The sequence below is a fragment of the Mauremys reevesii genome, linkage group 20, assembly GCF_016161935.1.
Source record: "Mauremys reevesii isolate NIE-2019 linkage group 20, ASM1616193v1, whole genome shotgun sequence".
Taxonomy (NCBI): domain Eukaryota; kingdom Metazoa; phylum Chordata; order Testudines; family Geoemydidae; genus Mauremys; species Mauremys reevesii.
Window position 1 is genome coordinate 19353751 of NC_052642.1, and position 20602 is coordinate 19374352.

At 36.6% G+C, this 20602-nt stretch overlaps 1 protein-coding gene across 19 annotated transcripts in view; it reads right to left on the bottom strand.

The window, feature by feature from the left end:
- Nucleotides 1–20602, bottom strand: part of BRIP1 (BRCA1 interacting protein C-terminal helicase 1) — a 232857-nt gene that overhangs the window by 114687 nt on the left and 97568 nt on the right. For 18 of the 19 annotated variants that reach the window (XM_039507814.1, XM_039507813.1, XM_039507812.1 and 15 more), the window contains exons 17-22: nt 14896–15008; nt 10832–10914; nt 8827–9150; nt 7074–7931; nt 3655–3734; nt 1695–1770 (exon numbers count right to left, since the gene is read on the bottom strand). In XM_039507814.1, the coding sequence (XP_039363748.1) occupies nt 1695–1770; nt 3655–3734; nt 7074–7931; nt 8827–9150; nt 10832–10914; nt 14896–15008 (1534 nt within the window). Of the gene's footprint in view, nt 1–1694; nt 1771–3654; nt 3735–5641; nt 7932–8826; nt 9151–10831; nt 10915–14895; nt 15009–20602 lie in introns of those variants that run through there. The other variant, XM_039507830.1, reaches the window with a different exon arrangement.

Here is a 20602-nt window from a genome sequence, read left to right on the forward strand (position 1 = left end):
CAGGTTATGGTTGACCCCAAGGCATTGGATACCATCAGTTCCGAGGAACGGGTCCCTACTTGGACAGATAAGATTAGTAGTAGAAGATTCTTGATCCCCTCTGGGCTGAATGTCCTCAGGGGAGGGGAAGAAAGTTTTACCAGTATGTCCAAGTCTTGGCATGGAGCATGAAGAGAACAAGGACCATCACTTGAAGAAGAATTAACAGACCTGTCTCTCATTTGCAGCCCAGTTGTTGAGTGAATATCCAACTATTTGGCTACTAGATTTTGTAATGCCCTTTTGCTATAACCAACTAGGTATCCTCTGATATTTTCTAATTACTAGACTACCTTTTTCTGATTTTCATTGCCTATTTTACTCCTCCATAGACAGTCATCCTTTGATTTCATAAAACGTTACCTTTGCCATTATACACACCTAACCAAGCTTTTTTCTTGCAGGAAAATAAGGATCTACCACTTTGCACAATCTTTGTATATTGTGTGCTCTATTGTACTATATCAGCATATTGATGCACGGAATAAAATAATACTTAAAGTGGTCTAGTTCAATTACAATCTTCAGAAGATGATTACATGTTAATTATCACCTTCTTGAACAGTATGGAAAACTAAAAAAAGGAAAAGCAGTACTTTTTGCCAAGAACTTTATTACTGTACTTTTTAAATAGTTTGAGGTATATTAGGAAAAATTATTTGTAAAGAAATAAGTCTACATTGGGTAGAAAGGGTCCGATGGGAAGACCCTGTAACCCAAGGGGCTTCTTGGGCATGAGCCCAGAGTATAACATTTGTACAATGAAGGGGCATATTTCCACGTCATGCTGCCTGTGGCTCCCCTCATCTAATTTTTCCTACCTCCTGTTTGTAGGCGGGGAGTGGATTGGGACTCTGACTGCCAACCAGGCTCCCTGAGCAGGCCTGATAGTGTTAAGGGGGTGGGACATGGCCTTCATAGCTCCCCTCAGGTTTGTAGAACCCAGGGCCACTGGTGCCAAGTTGAAAACTGCACTGGAACAGCCCAAACATGTAGTTGGGAGGAATGGTCCCTGTTGGTTAAGAATTTTAATAAAGTTGTAGCCTCTGCTGTGACGTTGCAGTCTATATGGCTTTAAAAAATATGCTAATGAGTGAATATAATGTAACTGGAATATGCTTCATGCCCCTTGATCTCTCTAATCTGGGGATGCTGCCAGAACCAACTGTCACAGACTGCGCTATCCAATTAGCTGGCATACTCCACTTACATAGATGCCAGCTGTGCTGCAAGCCAGGTTAGTATGTTGAGGTTTAAAACACTATCATAAACAGAGCAACAGTAAGACTGCTTCCATTAGCCACCACTTTTATGGTAATTCATCAGCCTGTCTCTAAATTTAGGAAAAGGCCAGTGGGATAGATAATAAAGAATGCTATTTGTCAGTCAGAGATCACAGTTCCACACACTCTAAGAGGGTCTGTTGTCTGCGATGAGACTTCAGGTGAAAACGAAGAAGCTGCCTTACTGTAATGTCAGTGAAAAGAAATGTTGTAAATCTAAAATCTGTCTTATAGAAATAATTAATTTACTAATTACCTTATCCTTCTAGTTAACTAATGATTATTCTAAAACGTACTTTCTGTATTCAGAGGTGCAAGGTAAAAAAAATTGTACTACCCCCCCTAACCCCAATGAGCTGGAACAGGTCTTACCTTCTGCGTTTGGTAATATTTCAGCTCCACAGACAATACAATACAGTCCTGACCTGCAAGGTTGGCTGCGTGTTTCCTTCCACAATATAATAAGGCAATATATAAATTAATGTATTAAACATTTAAAGTCTAAATATGTAGGTCATAATTATTTAAAAATAAAAACCATTACTATCAAGTAATATACTAATGAAAATTATTGCTTCAAATATGAATAAATAATATTAGAAGCACAAATCCATTTGAATCAATATTTAATTGCGTTAAAATTTACATTACTTGGTAAAATATGTATCATATGAAATAATAAAAATGACTAGACTAATTTATATATATTATATATGAGATATTTTATAATACTGTAGTCTCCAAAAAAGAGGTTTGAGCTGCAGACCAAATAAGACAAAAAAATAGACTTGGCATCAGACTCCAAAAACAACTTTGAGTGCCAGATTTTAAAATGTATTATTCTAAGAAATTAATAAATTTTGTACTTTAGATGTTTCTAAATTATAGTGAAATGTAAAGCATCAGTGTAGTTTTCTTGTATATTGGAGTTTTATTTTAATCTGAATAGCTCAATGTATTTGAATAGGTTAATATTTCCTGAAATTAGAGCACACCCTAAAGTATGGTTTTGTAAAGCATTTAGGGCCCAATCCTGCACCCCTTACTTATGTAGGTAGCGCCACAGACTTGATCACCTATATTCATGTGATAAGGGCTGCAGCCTGCAGCCATGGAATTAAAAAAAAAATAGTAATGGAGAACTTATAGAACATCAGTAGAATGAGAGCACATGTTAATTTTATGACTCAAAATTACAATCAATGGTCTTCAAATAGTACTTTAAAAGATTAACTTGCCAGTCCTGGGTAAACAGTTCACTTTAACGAATAGCAGACTACAATTTATGAAGAAAATATAACTACAACAATATATTTTTACAGGTAGGACTGCATGTTGTACTAGACCAGACCCGAGGGTTACTCCACATCATGTTGCTCCTTTATTGACTTCTGGAATGTGAGATGCAGTGTCTGTGTTTTATAATCTATGGCATTAACAAAACTGCTAGCTGATAATATATTGAAATAACATCATTTGTTCCAGAAGAACCCAGAAGTACTTTACAAATTACTGATATTTGGAGTTTACATGAGTTCCGTGAGCTGAGGAGCTGCCAGGCTAGGACATTTGGACTAATACCCTCTCTCAAAAAAATGGCCAATGATATTTAATGACCACAAGCACTTAGTGACTTAGTTTTAAATCTCAGACAAAAAAGGACTTTACAGTGTCAAAATGTTCCCTTGCACCATGCTGGTGGGGTACTAGTTTAATACTATATAAGGGAAGATAATTGTCTGCTTAATCACCAATACAACATCTTGTAGCATACGGGGTTTCCTTGGAGGTTTTCCACTCAAGTACTGACCATTCTCAATTGAACAAAAACATAAAATTACAGAGGCAATCTGGCTACAGGCTACAAAACACTTAGGATCCTTTGAAAAATTCCAGACTAAGGCAGTTAGGTGCTGAACTCCCATTAAGTTTCAAAGGCATTAGGTTCTTAGGCTCCTTAAAAATTACACACTAATCAAAAATAGTTAAGAGTCCTTATGTAGAAAGGAGACGTCTATTACAAACTATGGTCTTAATTCTGCAAAGTGCTGAATATCCTCAAGTCCCACTGATGCTAATAAGGCACTCAGCACTCATTTCTACAAATGTAGATCTCTTGGGCAATTTTTCAATCCAGAAGTAAGTGTCTCTATATTACTTATTGAAAATTTAAATTACAATAATTATATTAATCAACTAATAAACCATACAGAACCATGCACATTATTTCACCTCACAGGAAAAGGGTAGTATATATATTTTTCTTATATGTTATCAAGAGTTGCCACTACCACATTTAATAACTCCATTCAATCTACTCTTTATATTGTACCTTTCTTTCACAGATGAAGCCATTTCCCCTACTAGCAGCTTTCTTGGTTCTTCGTTTGCATGCTCTTTGCACATTCAGTCCTTTAATAAATTTGGGATTCGATTATTATTTTATGCACAAAAGAAATATTAATTATTGTTTCAAAATAATAGGATACTTTCTATAATTTAGATTTCACTGACTTGAAAAGTCCAAACACAGTTTTAGGTTAGTTTTAATTTAGGACAAAACAAATTTACGTGCAAAGTAGACAGCTAAGTAACCAATTTACTTTTGTTGTTTTGAATCACCACAAATCTCTGATACATTTAAAAATAAAATGCTTTTCAACCATTGATGTATATATATGAGAACAAGAAGCTTGTGTGTGTGAGCGCATGCATGTAGGACTGAATTTATAGTTTTTGCATTTAAAAATGGCAGCAATACTATCCAGGCCTATGATCCCATCAGTTCTCCCAAGCAACTGTGTAACACTCAGGATTTAGGATGGGTCTGGTGAATATCTGAATGGGAAACTCCAAGGAAAACCCAGTATCTAATGGGAATAGTGATGTTACTTCAATAGGTGGCACTTGTCCTAAGTCAATGTTATTATATATTGTGATATTATATAGATATAGTAACTGCAAATTAACACAGTGCTTGAACATAGATAAGACCAGTTTCATGCGTCAAAGAGTTTATAATCAAAACAAGATAAGTAAAGACATACACAAGACAAGACAAAAACTCAGGAGAGGAAGGGTCCTTATGATAAGAAAAGAGAGGAGAGATTTCCTATGAAAGACTTGAAAGAGGATAGAGAGGGTACTTGTGATTCAAGGCACAAAGCCAAAAAAGTGATAGAAGATTTTTATTATACATTTAGATTTAAACACAAAAATATAAAAAGGCATTTTCCATGTGACCTTCTGGAAAAGATTATGTCAGGCCTTTTAGAGTAGCATTCAAAACCCCACAAGGAGCAGAAGCCTGGCAAACCATGGAGAACTAGGCATTTTGGATGAACCATAAAACTAAGAGTAGCATTTAGATCAAGAATGGTAACTACTGCAGTAGGCCCGAACAAGAAGTCTCACCGCCCCCGTTAGGTTTCTTGCAGGAGTTATGAAAAGAAGCTCAGTCACCAGTATATAAATCTAACATAAGGGTTCCAATGTTAGCTGCTGGCATGAAGAGAGGAAGAAGGAAAGTCACTAGCCATCTGATCTACCAACCTCACAACAAAAGTTACTACTGACTGAAGATGGATAGAGCCCTGTGTGGATACAAATGTATACCCACGGATGCAGATATCCACGGATATAAATCGGTATTCGCCAAACCGCATGGCTCTCCCGGGAACTGCAGCGATGAAAGGAGAAGAACGTGGGACCACTGCACAAAGGAGCCGGCGCCCTCCACAGGCAGCTCCTCTGGCACAGCTGTACCCCCCCATCCCTTCCACATCTCCAGTCTGGTGGCATGCGTGCCACTTGCACACACTAGTGTAACCAGGGACAACTGCTGGCGAGCCTGGTGCCTGCCCTAGGAGGCAGGGCTGGTGGCAGTACAGCCATGCCAGAGGAGCTGCCGGCGTGCATGGCTCCTGGGAGTGGCTGCCCCACACTCTGCTTGTTTTGCTGCGGCGGTTCCCGGGAGAGCCCTGCGGTTACCGATTTATATCCATGGATATAAATTTGTATCCACACAGGGCTCTAAAGATGAGCTCAATAAAGTAAATATAATACTAATCTGCAGCATTAGGATTTTGTGGAGCAATTATGAGTCAGACTAAATTTGAGTTATAGCGACTGTTCTTATGTGAAAGGAGACTATTTTTACTTTATGTAATTTTGTTTCTTTATCTGCTGCAATAGAGGAAACAAGAATTTGAGCCAAAGGTCATGAATGAATTATAGGTTAGTGCTAAATAATCCAATGCAGTATATGCAAAAGAGATTTTATATTCTACCCATCTTTTACCATACTTGCACACATAAGATTTCATCTTTTTAAAGCAATATTTAATATAGAAAGAAAAGAAGCTGTTTAATTCACAATACTTGATGCAAGAAAACGTACAGTTTCGAACAAGGGGATATCATAGCATTATTTAGTTTGATTATTAAAGAAAACATCACATGTGCAATTCCAAATCAACTCATGTGCCAAATATATAAATGTCCACATAAATACTTTACATTGTCCCAGGATCCTTCCCCCACAATGTACTTCATTAATATAACGATAGAAACAAAAACTAGTTTTTCTCAACCAGGTGTGTCACAATGTTTCATCACAGCAAAATCCTTCCTTCTGCATTAATCTTCAATGTCAAATAGTTAATTCACCACGTTAATTTGGGATACACATGAAGCCCCGGAAATAATTATTACAAATTTTGTGTTCTTTAAATGTCTAATAGAAGTTATTGCTTTATTTTGTAACATGAACTCTCTCTGCTCTGGTTTTCAGTATGTAATAATGGCAGTAGAACCAAAATTTAGCCCAATATAATCAACAAAAATGTTTGAAATATTTCAAAATAAAATATACACAGAAAAGTTTCAAAGTTCCTGTGATATTTTACTTGGTCAAATACAGCATAAGAAGTGCATTTATAAGGTAGAAAAGTGCACACTTGTTTGGCTGTCATTACATCTCGGAACCGGACCATAAATAAAAAAGATCATTGAAGCAGCAAATTTTGAAGAGATGTCAATGATATTAGCTTATCTCAACTTTCTATTTACACATGAAACAAAGGAAGAATACGTAATGATGTTATTAGTATCATCAACTTTCAAGCAGTCTGCTCAATACTACTCATCTGCTGATATGTTCTTTTTTTGAAGAAAGACTTGAAGGATTGGAAAATGGCTCCACTAATTTGGGAATCTAGGGTTGCTCTCGTAAATTACTTGGTGCTCAAGGAATGTGCATATTCTGCATATTAATCTTTTAAAATCTAACATAAATGCACAGAATTATATCTGCTTGAAGTTTTATTTTCTTTGGGGACTAAACATCAATTGCTTGTGCAAGTGCTAAACACCAGATGAATTCAATCGACAACTGATCAATTTTGTCCTCACCCTATAGTTTCAGGTACAGTATTATTGGGTCTACAATTTATGATTCCCTGGATCTTGTTTGGCTCTTTGGCCATACATTGTGAAGAAGAATCTTAATAAAGTCTGAAGAAAACAGCAGAGCAGTATTATTTGCATATGCAAAATTAAAAAAATAATATCAAATCAGATAACAGAGATAAAATGAAAATACAATTCCACCATTTCTCTACTAGTGAGGCTACGTAGTCAGTAAAAAAGCCTACCAGAAATATAAGTGATTCATAATGAAGTTCATTGCTAAATTTCCTGTAAAACATGGTAGCTATGGACTAGTACTGCTCAATGAGAAGAAAGACACACCTTTGTTTCGTGATCTGGAAAGTTTACTTTTCTTTTCTCTGGTGTCCATTTCCTGATATTTTTTCTGTTCCACTTCTCCTACTCTAGTAATACTTTCAGCATCACTATCTGCATTACCCTTAATCTTGTCTTTTTGCCTTATTATAGCTAATTCTGTGTTCATGTTATCATTACTTTTTATTTCTCCAATTGAGCTTACTACTTTTGAAGTACTGATTTCAAAAAGATCTTCAGCTACAATGCAAGCTCCATGTTCATTCTGATTCACAGTATTATTACACGTTTGAATTAATGGTTCAATTTGCTGTTCCTCTGATTCTATATCATCATAAAGTTCAGGTGTAAAATAGATACTGTCATCCTCAGCTTCTGCTTCTATGGCTACATTTAACGTTGAAAGTTCAATTTTTCCTCTTACTGGAGATAACTCAATGCATTGGTCTATGACTCCATCAGTGCAGAATTGCTGTTCAGCAGGATGTTCTTCAGCAGCTGCAGCCTCACCCTTTTTTTTTGAGGAACTAGTTGTTTCCAGTTGTAATGCCGGTCCACTTGGTGTATGTTCTGTAAGTAATGATGACTGGCACTGGTGTTCATTAACAACAGGCTGACTAGATTCAATAGTTCTCCTTTTTTGTTTGCACATAGCTTTGGAGAAGCATTTCTTTTCATTCACAGACAGAGGTGTTGAAGTCAGTGGCTTATTGCTGAAGTATTGTTTCATAAGGTCAGCATTAGTCCAGCTATTCCTTTTTTCCCTTTCTTTTTTGATGGCAGGACTTTTTGGTTTGGAATCCATATGTTTTTCTCTCCTCTCTGTTTGGTGAATATGATTTTCTACACCAAAATTCTGACCATCTGTGAAAATCACAAAATACAATAGTGATTGATTTCATTTTTGCCCTTATTTTACAATGCACTTAGCACAGAATTTTATTACGTTTACAGAATTATTGTTATTATGTGAAATGAAATCCAGTATAAAAGGTCAGACTATCATAAAATTATGCATTGACTTAAGGGAGACAACTCACATGCCTAAAGTTAAAGCGTGTGTTTGAGCTTGTAGGATAAGGGTCAACATCAGTATTTTTAATTTTAAGTTACTATGTTCTCTATTTGCAAATTCTCTTATCTGTCATAAATGATTAGGACTACAGATGAGCTTGAGCCACTAAATTCAGATTTGGATTCACACTTCTCAAAATGTTGATGTAATTTGCATGCATAGTATTGATTTAGCCAAGCTATTAGAGGTAGAGAGTACATGTGAAGTACAATTCTCTAAACTTTGGAAACAATCTGGAGCCAAGGTTGTAGCTCAGACTCAACTCCAAGTAAGATGCGAGTAAGTAAAATTAAAACAATGACACCATATGTGAATCCAACATTTTTTTTGCTACAATGTCAACATTGGTAGATGTAAACGTACTGTAAATTATCTTCAGAATATCTTCATTTTTTTCATTACAGAACCAAGATTATGTCAGAGTTAAACATTTTTAAAATGACACTACGAACTTATCAAAGTTGTTAGTTTTAAGACAACCAGATGGGATGACAACTAATTGTTTAATCTCCTGAGCTAAGATTACATATATTTGTGAGAAGTGGCCATTTCACAGCACAGCACTTCATAATTTTTTTTTTTACGTCTGTCTCTTTCAAAAAAAGATGCACGATTTTATAGTCTACACAAAAATATCAGTTCTGAGAACTGTTAATGAAGTTTTAACATGGGAAATAAGCATACTTTTCTTTGTTGCCATGCTGTTACTTGATTGACTGGATGCTGTAGAATTAACTGTGTTGATTGCTGTAGGCGAATGAGCTTCTAGGACCAAATTCTGCACCTTACTTTCAACAGGAACATCCGGTGACAGATGAATAGATGCCTCCCATAACGAAGTTGATGACGGATCTTTTGAACTTGAATGTATGAGCAGAGATTCACTATTACACTGGGTTGAAAAACCAGCGCCCACTTGATTTTTTTTAGCAAATGCATCCAACGAATCAAGTGCAGTACTAAAGTTCTCATGGTGCTGGATTTGTTGACGAATCCATTTGGATAATCCTAATGAAAAACAAAATCGGTACACTACAACCAAACTTACTTTATCTAGATTATATACAGTAGCTATTTCAAGTTACTAAATTGGGCCCTGGTCCTGCAAATACTTAAACATGTTTAGCTTTGCTCATGGGAATAGTCAAATTGACTTCAGTGGAACTACTCCTGTTAGTAAAGTTAAGCATGAGATTGTTTACAGGATTGAAGTCTTGATTTGTTTATAGCTTTCTATTAGCATTTTTTCAAAAACTAAGTACAGATGGCCTTACAATTGATTTAAAAAATTCTCTACCCCATCTTCTCATTTTTCACCTACTCTTCTCTTAAAATAAATTTAAACTGATATCTACTGTTAAGGACAGCAGCAATGATGAAGCCTTCCAAAATGTTCCTACTGTTCCTTTGATATCTGTGTAATGTTTCTCTTGCTTTCCTTTCTGTGCTATTAATTTAAAGATCATGAATGATTACAAGAGGAATTTATGTATAGATGACAAAAATCTAGCAGTATTTAAATAGTTTGCAGGTTTTGCAGATTAAAAAACAGTGTCAGATTTTTTTGAAATAATCACAATCACTTAATACTTCAAAAAAATCATACAAGATGCTCACATGAACCAATATTAATTTTTATAATTATTGTATATCAGAAATCTTAAACAAACAAATGTTTTGATGAATGTGGAAAACTGAAGACTGAGAAAACTAAATTTTCATAAACATTAAAAATACACCTTTTAATCCCTTAAAAATACTCTATATTAGAAAAGGTTTTTAATTAGCTTTTATTCTTTGAAAAAAATATTACTCTTACCAAATTCATAAACTCTTAGTGTGAGTGTGTAAATTACAATACTCTGCTTTCTCCCTTTTGTTTCCTCTCTTCAGTTATCTAAGCATTTGCCTAATCCAAAACAATGTCAGAAAACTGCTTATATGGCAGAATTTGAGCTCCACCTGCTGACTGGACACGAAAATTATCTCCTTTACATTATCCTTTTACTGTGGTTGTTTATAAATGGAGATGGGGCAACGAAGCTATGCAATCTATTTCTAAGAAAATTCTCCTTGACTAGTGTCATGTAAGCCTTATTTCTGTTTTAGCTGCATTAATTTTACTAAACATGAAGAAACTGAATTGATCATGACAGCACAAACAAATGTTCAATGATGCTATGAAAGGAATGGTGGTGCCTCTACCTGTTCATGTCTACAAACCAGCTGGTTAAACCTCTAACTGCTAACATTAGCCCCTGCACTTCACTATGGGTGAAAAACTACTCATACAAATGAATGAAAGTTAGTACCTTTATTTTTCTATTTATCATGGATAATAGTTCTTACATATGTTATAAATTTCATTTTGAAAAATGTTAATTTAAAGTCTGTAAATTGAAGTTTCTTCATCAAATCTTACTACCAGCATGTTCTGAATGGGAATTAAATTAAAATAACAGAATGACTAATTTGTGTGTTTCACTGCATTTTAAGCCTGACACCCAGAAGCAGGGTTTTACAGTTATTCAGAATTCTAGCTGCACAACCACCGAGTTTAATGGATATATTTTGTTGTAGCCTCCCCCCACATAACAGATTTCTTTGGGAAATCACCTCTTGAAGTCTAGATTTCCCAACACAACATCCTAATACTAGGATCTTTCCCAGGAGAATCTGAATATCTTACCAGTTATGTATTTATTAGGGTTACTCCTGAAGCGATCATCAACTAACATAAGAGCACCCCAATCCTTTTTGTGACGAATACACCTACAGGAGAACAATGAAAAAGAAATAAAATAATGTTTAAAACTGAAAACTATTTCTCTTTTGCATATAGTTGGAAGCACAAAAGATGCAAAGATGTGTCAGACGTGCTTTCCTGAGCTCCAACAAAAGGGATATCTGTCAGAGAAGGAATGTAAAAACTGTATCAGAAGACAATTAAGCAAAGAAACTGCTTTTTCACACAATTCATAGAATCACAAGAATGACCACTTGGATAACGCAAACTAGGAGGTTACACATTATTTCACAAACTGAGCACTTGATGTCTAATACTTACAACAGACGTTATTTGTTTGGCAATCTACTGTTGTGGGAAAGATAGGATAAGTACTGAAAGGAGTACTTGCATCCGACGAAGTGGGTATTCACCCACGAAAGCTCATGCTTCAAAACGTCTGTTAGTCTATAAGGTGCCACAAGACTCTTTGCTGCTTTTACTGAAAGGAGAGTAGAGAAGAATGTAGGGGCAAGATATGGGAATGCACTGAGTGTGGTTGTACAAAGACTTATAAAACTATGTACTTGCTTTAGTATTTTCTGTCAAGGTTTTAATAAAATAAGGTTCTATACAAAGAAAAAATCAAGATGCAAGGTAATGATGGTTGTTGACTCTGTAATTAAAAGTTTGTTAAAAAGTGGCTTTCTGTAACAATCCTGAAGTGCTACTTTATAGGAAACAATAATTATTTTTATAATATATTGATCTTCTACCGTGTCTTTCAGATAAGAGTTTTCAAAGAACTACACAAAAATAAATTAACTAGACCACACAATCCCGTGAGAGATACATAAACATTATTATCCTCATTTTACAAATTAAGGAAAACTGAGGCAAAAAGTATCCGGGGTAGCGGTGTTAGCCTATATACACAAAAACAACAAGGAGTCCAGTGGCACCTTAAAGACTAACAGATTTATTTGGGCATAAGCTTTTGTGTAAGAAAAGGAAAGAAGAAAAACCTCACTTCTGAAGAAAATTTATGCCCACATAAATCTGTTAGTCTTTCAGGCCTGGTCTACGCTGGGGGGGCGGGTGTGGATGTAAGATACACAACTTCAGCTACGGAAATACCGTAGCTGAAGTTGAAGTATTTTATTCCGACTTACCTCCCATCCTCACCGCACGGGATCGATGTCTGCGGCTCCCCGTGTCGACTCTGCTACTGCCGCTCGCTCCGGTGGAGTTCCGGAGTCGACGGGAGCGTGTTCGGGGATCAATATATCGCGTCTAGATGAGACGCGATATATCGATCCCCCAAAAAATCGACCACTACCCGCCGATACAGCGGGTAGTCTGGACGTACCCTAAGGTGCCACCAGACTCCTTGAGGTAAAGAGAGGTCTGATTGGATATACAACATTGCTGTGTCTAGAGATAGGATTAGAATCCAGATCTTCTAATTCACAGCATCATAACTAGCTCAGCAAAGAATTTTTTCTTGAATATCTTTAAAGCCTTCCATGGAAAAAAAAACCTAACAAAACAATTCAAGGCAAAAGATTCCTTCCGAGCTTTTCATTTTTTAGTGGTTTAATAAGTGCTGTTTTAACTTGCCATTTAAATGAATTATATCTACTGGAAACATATCCCACACTTTCAGTAAAGCAGCATTGCAAGGAGTTCATCGCCCAGTTGTCACCTGGTCATGCACACCATCTGGTATATTCCCAAAGGTTGTTATTACATTTCATGGACTTATGTTACTTCATATACGGTAACAGCACTATATTAAGAGAAAAGTGCCAGATTCAAGACTAACATGCTTCTGCTCTCTTCAATCCCTGCAGGACTCTTTTACAGAAAGAAGGTTACATATCTGTGGCAACCACTTTCTAGGACTGTCAGCAAATACTGTATTTTGATTTATATTCTCTTTTTATACATGCACTGAAATGTACTGGCTTTTCTTTTCCAAGGCTCAATATAATAAAATCTGGGTCAAATTATAATATAAACCAGAATTATTCTCCCTTGCATGCAACTGAGGCTTTTCCAAATACACCAGTAGGGGAGTCTGTCTTTCCCTTTCAGCTCAGGTTAAAGTGCATCCATTTAAATGGTCAGTCATACAATAAAGACCTTTCTTTAGCAACAGATTTTAAGTGAAAAATGTCTATATTTTTAGACAGACAAAATATCCTGTATACAGGGGCGGCTCTATGTCTTTTGCCGCCCCAAGCACGGCAGTCAGGCGGCTTTCGGCGGCATGCCTGCAGGAGGTCTGCTGGTAATGCGGATTCGGTGGCATGCCTGCGGGAGGTCCGCTGGTCCCGTGCCTTCGGTGTACACGCTGCTGAATTGCTGCTGAAACCACGGGATCGGCAACCTCCTGCAGGCATGCCGCCGAAGGCAGCCTGACTGCCACCCTCACAGCGACCAGCAGGCTGCCCCAGGCATGTGCTTGCTGCGCTGGTGCCTGGAGCCGCCCCTGCCTGTATACTACACAACCAAACTCTCTTCCTCAAACTCACTTCCTTCAGTAAGTCTTCCACCACTGATCACCACTCTTGCGCCCTCCTGGAACTAAAATTTTTTATTTTTAAATTACTCTCATTCCCCAAGAGGAAATTAACAAGATAGATAGCTAACAATGAGTATGTGTATCATGATCTTTTACTATTCTCCACCATATTCCCCCAATCCCTTCCCCACCCATTATATATATCCCTCGCATGCTGTAGTAAGTCAAATTTAGGGTACTTCTGCCCTGCACACTTCTCTCGGTGCTGTGTATGTAGAGTACATACCTGCAGAACCCCACAGCATGAGTATAAACAGCAGCACAGCGAATGAGGCATAGCTTAGGCAAGAAGAGTAAAGACACGTCTGAAGGGTGGAGGTATCTATGCGACTACAATACTATATAGGTTCTCTATTCACCCAAACTGTGCCTCCCCATCTACACTGCTAATTTTGGCAGTATAGTGTCCTGCTGCTTTCCTGCTGCTGGAGCCATTTCCCCCTGCAGGAAAGACTCCCCCACAGTGGGGAAAGTCTCTGCCAGCTTCCACTGCTGGAGCCTTTCCCTGCTGCCGCCCCACCAGAGCCTTTCCCTGCTGCCAGAGCCTTTCACTGCAGTCCGGGAAAGGTTCTGGCAGCAGGACACTATACTGCTAAAAATAGCAGTGTGGATGTGGGAGGTGGTGCTTGGGCATGTAGAAAGCCAATATATATGCTAGGGTTCTAGCAGGCCTCCACTCGCTGAAGCAGTGCCTCACTGGCTACACGGCCATTTATACCCATTCTAGCTGTGGGTTTAGTGTCTCTACTCTATATGCCACTGCAAGTGTAGACCTCCCCTCAAATTTGACCTCCATTAGTTGCAACAAACACTACTCTTTCAGAAAGTCTCAGTGACAGCAGCCATGCCAAAAGGAACCCAGTTACCATGCAATCTCTTTAAAGCAGTACTGAGGACAACAGCTTGGTTACATTCTCACTCCCCAATCCTTGTTCAGCACAAACATCAGCTTGCCAAATATCTTGCCACTTGATTTGCAAGATGTCAGTCCAGTTTTAACCGCGTTAGTTGTTACAAGACATTTGGTCCATAGAGTATTCAGGGCAGAAATATTTACAAGGCAGGAATTATAGTTCACAGAGGTATTTACTTTGAAATGAAAGATACCCACTGACTTAAGCGTCAGTCGGAAATCTTTGCATTTGATACTTCCATGGCCCTAATTGCTCTATAAAATATGAAAGAGTTCCTGAATTTAAAAGGGCAATACAGTTTCCTAATTAATATTTGCTTGTCGTGTTTATGGCAACCCCTTACAGTTAGATTTTACTGATGCCTATCTGAAGAAAGCAGAAATCTGAATATCTGTATTTTAAACAATTCCAAGGATAACATGAAGATGACGTGCAAAAATACCTCCAGTGCTAAGAATGAGGGATTGACCATGCTCGAGAAAGGAGTTTAAAAATGAAAATATTTAAACAATATTCTGTTCTCTGACCTGCCCAGTGCCTGGTTGAGAGCTCTGTAAGCTTGAATTTCATACCACTGGCTCCCTGGTAAAAGGCCTCTTGTCTTTGAGTGCTGGTCATTGTATTTCCTCTTTAACTCAACCTAAAAATAAAGTCAAAATATTATTTTAAAATATTTCCCTTTGCAAAATTATACAGTAAAATTAAAAACACACCAAATTGGTTAATCTATTGGGTATGAGAGAGTGAGGGAGGAGGCTGTTAGATAGAACACTGTGTTAAAAAAAATCTCTTCCTTTCTAGAGGAAATTTCATCCAAGCCCTGCTTAAACCACAAGTGAAAATTAGTTTGGTGGTCCCATCTCAGACCTTATTTGTTCACAACAAACCACTAACCAATTAAGGATAATGACCATTCTTTGCTTAAGATTAGACTAGCGCTATCTCAGACTAAAGGCAGAGCTGTGTGCCTGGTAATAGCTAGTATTAGTGTCATTTGCATAAGAACCACCGTTCATCAAATATAATTGAAATAATATTTTAATGCTAAGCTTCTAGCTCTCATTTTGCAAAAATATCATAAAATTCATAATTGAAAGTTTTATCACACATTTTTGGAATGTGCAAAGTGGAGATAATTTTGGACACGTGTTTTACTGTATAGATTCATCAGTGTTTATATATTTCAGTTGTACAGTAAGTGTTGATGCTGTAATTTCTAAAAAATACAGTTTGAGTTTAGGACCTATTTTCCAGTCTTTGAGAAACTACAGATTAGCTTATCAACAGACCTAATAAAAGGCAGTAAGAATTTTTATATATTCTACATAAAGTTTACAACACTGAACATTGTTTCAGTTGAACATTGCAAAGGATTTGTGTAATCACTCTGAGCTTTTATGTCCACAAATATAAATTGTATCTACTTAACCATGAATGATCTAAAACACTACAATATCCAAAACTTACTTGATTGATTGCTCTCTATTAAAATTATAAATAATATTTCTGTTTTTCAGGTATAATTCATGTTCTTCACTCTGCTCATTTTACTCACACGTAATATGTGGTTCACTCAGTAATAGCTTATCACTCACAATACAGTAATCATATGTTTATCCAGACCTCAGTGGCCTGCTGGTAAAGGATGGATAATCACTAAATTTGGTCATTTCCATCATTTTCAAGTAGTAGTCTAAGACTGAAAGGCACTACGACTTCTGCCATGCTATACAACACCATCCTCATTTCATTCCTTACAGCAGGCAGCAGAGTACTCCAGTTGCTAAAATCACATACCATCCAATCTTACCAGGCTACCAGAACACACCTACTCGTATCAAACACAGACATGTGCAACGGTTTAATATTGGGAATAATTCCCTCAACACCTGGCAGAACTGCAGAAAAGAAACTGTATGTAGTGTAGTTGTAGCTGCGTCAGTCCCAGGATATCCTTTATTGAACCAACTTTTGTTGGTGAGAGAGAGAAGCTTTTGAGAGAACTGACTTGAAGAAGTGCTCTACGTAAGCTCGAATGCTTGTCTCTCTCACCAACAGAAGTTGGCCCAATAAAAGATATTACCTCACCCACCCTGTCTCTCTAATATTCTGGGACTAATACATCTAAATCACCACAGCATGCATGGGAAGTAAATGTAATATTTGGGCAAAGGAGGGAACACTTCTGAAGTACTAAGATGTTTTTTAAAAAAGAAAAGGAGAAAGTAAATGAAATAAATAATACATTTCTGCTCTTTAACCTGAATTCAAAGGCATTTCTTTACATACACCCTGGACTGCTGGAGCAGCTGTGTAGTATGTTGCCAGCTAGAGAAGAGAGCTAGGGTCTCCAGGGCTGGGGTCAGTAAGGAGTGGTAAGACTCCTGGAGGAAAAAGACAGCTCCCCCAGGTAAATGGAACCTCTCCTCGCTAGTCAAGGAGCAGTGCTGATATCAGCTACAAGAGGAACCCCTTGCCATCCCATTTCAAACAAGGGGATAATGATTATTAAAGGTCCATTCTGAGAATGTGAAGAATGATCTCTTATTTGGAAAATATATCCAGCTCCAATATATATTTTCAAAATGTATTGGTTTAAAAAAAGACACAAAACTACACAAGAAAGGTTCTTTTCACTGCTCTTTTGCACAGTATTAACCTTTTTAAACTGACATCTGAAAGGACACGCTTCAGGAGAGAAAACAGCAGACTTCTAACCACATCTGACAGGTAACTTTCAACTTGAATTTGGGTAAGAAATTTTATTTTGTTTACTTATGCCCTTTGAAACAGCCTGTCAAATTTACAAATTCAATCTTTACAGCCAGAAAGTAAATTCAGTTTGATTTCACAGATTTAATATTTGTTCCAGTCACTCAGAATTTATTGACTGGTGCATAAGGTTTCCTTTGTTATTTTTGAAACACACTGAAGCCTTTTCCCCCAAATAGTTTGTAAACATTCATATAATTCTTTACAAAAAACTTTAAACTGTAATTACACATATCTGTGTATTATCATACATGTAACCGCAGTTAGAATAACCAAAGACAGTACTTTTAAAGGATTTGAGGTGGAGAATAAAATGTAGGAAACAATCTAAGAAGTGGGTAAAGCTAAATGAATATTTTAAAATATGAAACAGTCACAAAGTTCTTCTGAAAGTATTTCATAGTTCTCTTAATCTCATGATAAATTTCTCAACATGATTTCTTCACAAAGGCTTTTGTCAACATTAATACGTTTATCATTTCTATAGTTTCTTGCTACTTTGAAAGTCTTAGTAAAGCAATATTAGAATAACTTGTCATTCTGTTTTACACCAATTACAATTATTGCAGGCAGTGTCACATCTACACACAGAGGTATATTCATATTAATAAAGTCAGCAAAAACACTGTCAGATCAGATAACAAATATTGAGGTCTATATATTAATTATATGAACAATGGATGACAAATAAAGTATTCCGTTTCTCTCACTCTAAAGATCAGATTTCAGCATGAAGTGACTATTTAGATTGCTGAGGGTTAAGGATTCATTATAAGTCTAGTAAAGGTAAAAGGCCAGTGCATGTCATTTTAATCCAATCAGAATCTATTTCATTGTATAACGCTGCATTATCAGGCATCAAATCAACACCCAATTCGAAATGACATGATGCATATGTGAAAAAGCCAGTCTCTCCTGCTAGCAAATATCCTAAATGTGCAGTAAACCACAGGCTAGAAGGGATTAGTTAAAATGTCAAAAGACAGCCTTTTACTTTTACCTGTTCATCCTTAAAAATATACTCTTAGCTATCAGGCATGCTTTACAGACAAATAGTTTCAGCAAGCAGCAGCAGAAGGCCTATGGCAAGCTCTGCCATCTTGCAGCTGTCACAGAGATTAGTCTTTGATCTATCTGGGAGGTCATGGTCACAGTCACATTAGCTGAAGTCTAACAACATTATACCTGTTAACTACTCTTTCTTTTAATGCTTAATTAGACAGACTTTCCCCCATTATGGAAAGTTTAACTGAGAAATTTGCTGAGTTTCAACAAAAACTAAATGACAAACAAACTTTGCTTACTGTGATTTGGAGAGATTTTGCAGCAGTTTATATTACAATTCAAATGTACTTTACAATGCTTTCCTAAAGCAGAAGGCTAATCATAGAGAAAGTTAAAAAGCATTTTACTAGACAAGCTCTTTTGGGGATGGTGTTGAAGGGTGATGGAGAATGGTTTAGGTGAAATGACAATGCTTCACCTGCGAAGACCTGGATTCATCTTTGATTCAGGTGATACAAGAAATAATAGCCTGGCTAGCCCATGGTGAAAACAGCATTAAACTACTCCATTATTGGCCATGTGCTGAGGTGATGCTTAGGAGAGAGCTGAGGTGTGGAACGTCAGAGTGGAGGTTTATTTACAGAGTTACGTGCAGAAACCTGTAGAGTGCCTTAACTTGCACTGTGTCAGAGAGCAGCGCATTTATTTAATTTAACAAAACCCAAAACATTTTAATATATAACATTAGGGCATGCAAATAGCAGCTTATTATGAATTAATAGCTTCTGGAGAAAAACAACGGTGGGATGATCTAGCCACAGCAACATTTTATCCTTTAAATTGTATACTTTTAGTTTAATGTTCAGTAAATAAAAAAAAGTTTCCCTTTATGGCAGTTTCATATAAAACTGAGGTGAATATAAGTGCATATGACCCGAGAAGTTTAAGATACCGTCACATAAACAATATAGATGAGAAATATTACGCTGTCTTATTCACTCATGATAAGCTCTTTAGGACTAAGAGTTCAACCCATAAATAAGAATAAGAACTAATCTGTTAAAACTACTGATTAAAACTATTAAGAAAACTTTACTTCAGTAAAAATAAACACATTGTCCACCAGACACTCACACAAAATGGTTTTATCTTCAGCCAAGGATAGGGCCTTAGACCTAAACAGTTTATAGCAAAACCAAACTGGAAGAGAGAGAATGTGCATTAGGAGCGTTTACTGTTCAATATCAGCATACCATAAACACAAGTATCAGTATAAATATCACAATATAAACTTCAATGGCTAAACTAAAGTACAAGGTCTTGTATGCTGAGTAACTTAAACAGACAAAATCAGTATGGTTGTGTTTTATTTTATCTGGCATATTTTCAAGATTTTTAGAGGCAGTATTTTATTTAACCAAATGCAGTGCTATATTTTGCTAAAATGGAAAAAAAAACCCTGGATCTCTGCCAAAAGTTAAAAAGTCAGGCTCACTCTTAGATATAACAGCACTTCAGAAACTATTTTTTCCAACTGTTCTCTATCTTCCCTTTTAAATTACAAACTGATACACAACAGAAAGAACACTGAAGACAAGGCAACAACTCAGCATTGTAATGACACAAATGTAAACACCGAAGGCAGCACTGATGAAAACCCTGACCAGAAACCTGCCACCTTCTTTATAGTATCACTTGGTGGTGCTTTGAGAGTCACTGCTAAAGAGACTAGAGATAGGATGATTCCAGATTGGATAAGGCTAAACAAATATTGACACTCTGCCAATATATTTGTGCATTTATATGGGTACTCACATACATATTCCCTCCCCTACATCCATCCGCTGCAGATTTAAAAAGCAAAATATATATTAAAAAAAAAAAAGGTCTTAAATCTATCTTCTTAAAATCTCATGTCCAGTTAGGGTCTGTCTTCATACTCGTTCAGAGCATACTTGCCATCTAGTCACCTCTTGATGAGTGCCAAGTGACCATAAAAGTTTGCGAATGTAGGAAAGTGAAAGACATCATATCCCTTATTTTCTTTTTTGTTTGAAATTTTTTTTAAGTAGAAGTGGCATTAAACAGTGTAGCATTTAACATTTTTTCCTTCAAAAGAAGTAACAACATCTGTAACAATTAAGACTAAATAGTGAACATGTAAAGACCAGGGTACATCACAGAACACGTTTCACTCCTCAGTAGGTTCACTAAAAGCTGTGTCTAAACACACAGTCTCAATTTGTTAACCCATAAAGACTGAGATATTAACAGTAGGACACTACTTTCAAAATGGTGCAGTCATTTCATGGGCAAACAAAGGCTTGAAATATGCAAATGTCTATCACTTGTAACCTGTCAAACCAGTTTCTGTGCATGCTGTAGAATAGCTTATTTTATAATCATACCAATTAACACCTTGCAGAGTGCTAAAGATAAAATCCAGATTACTTAATA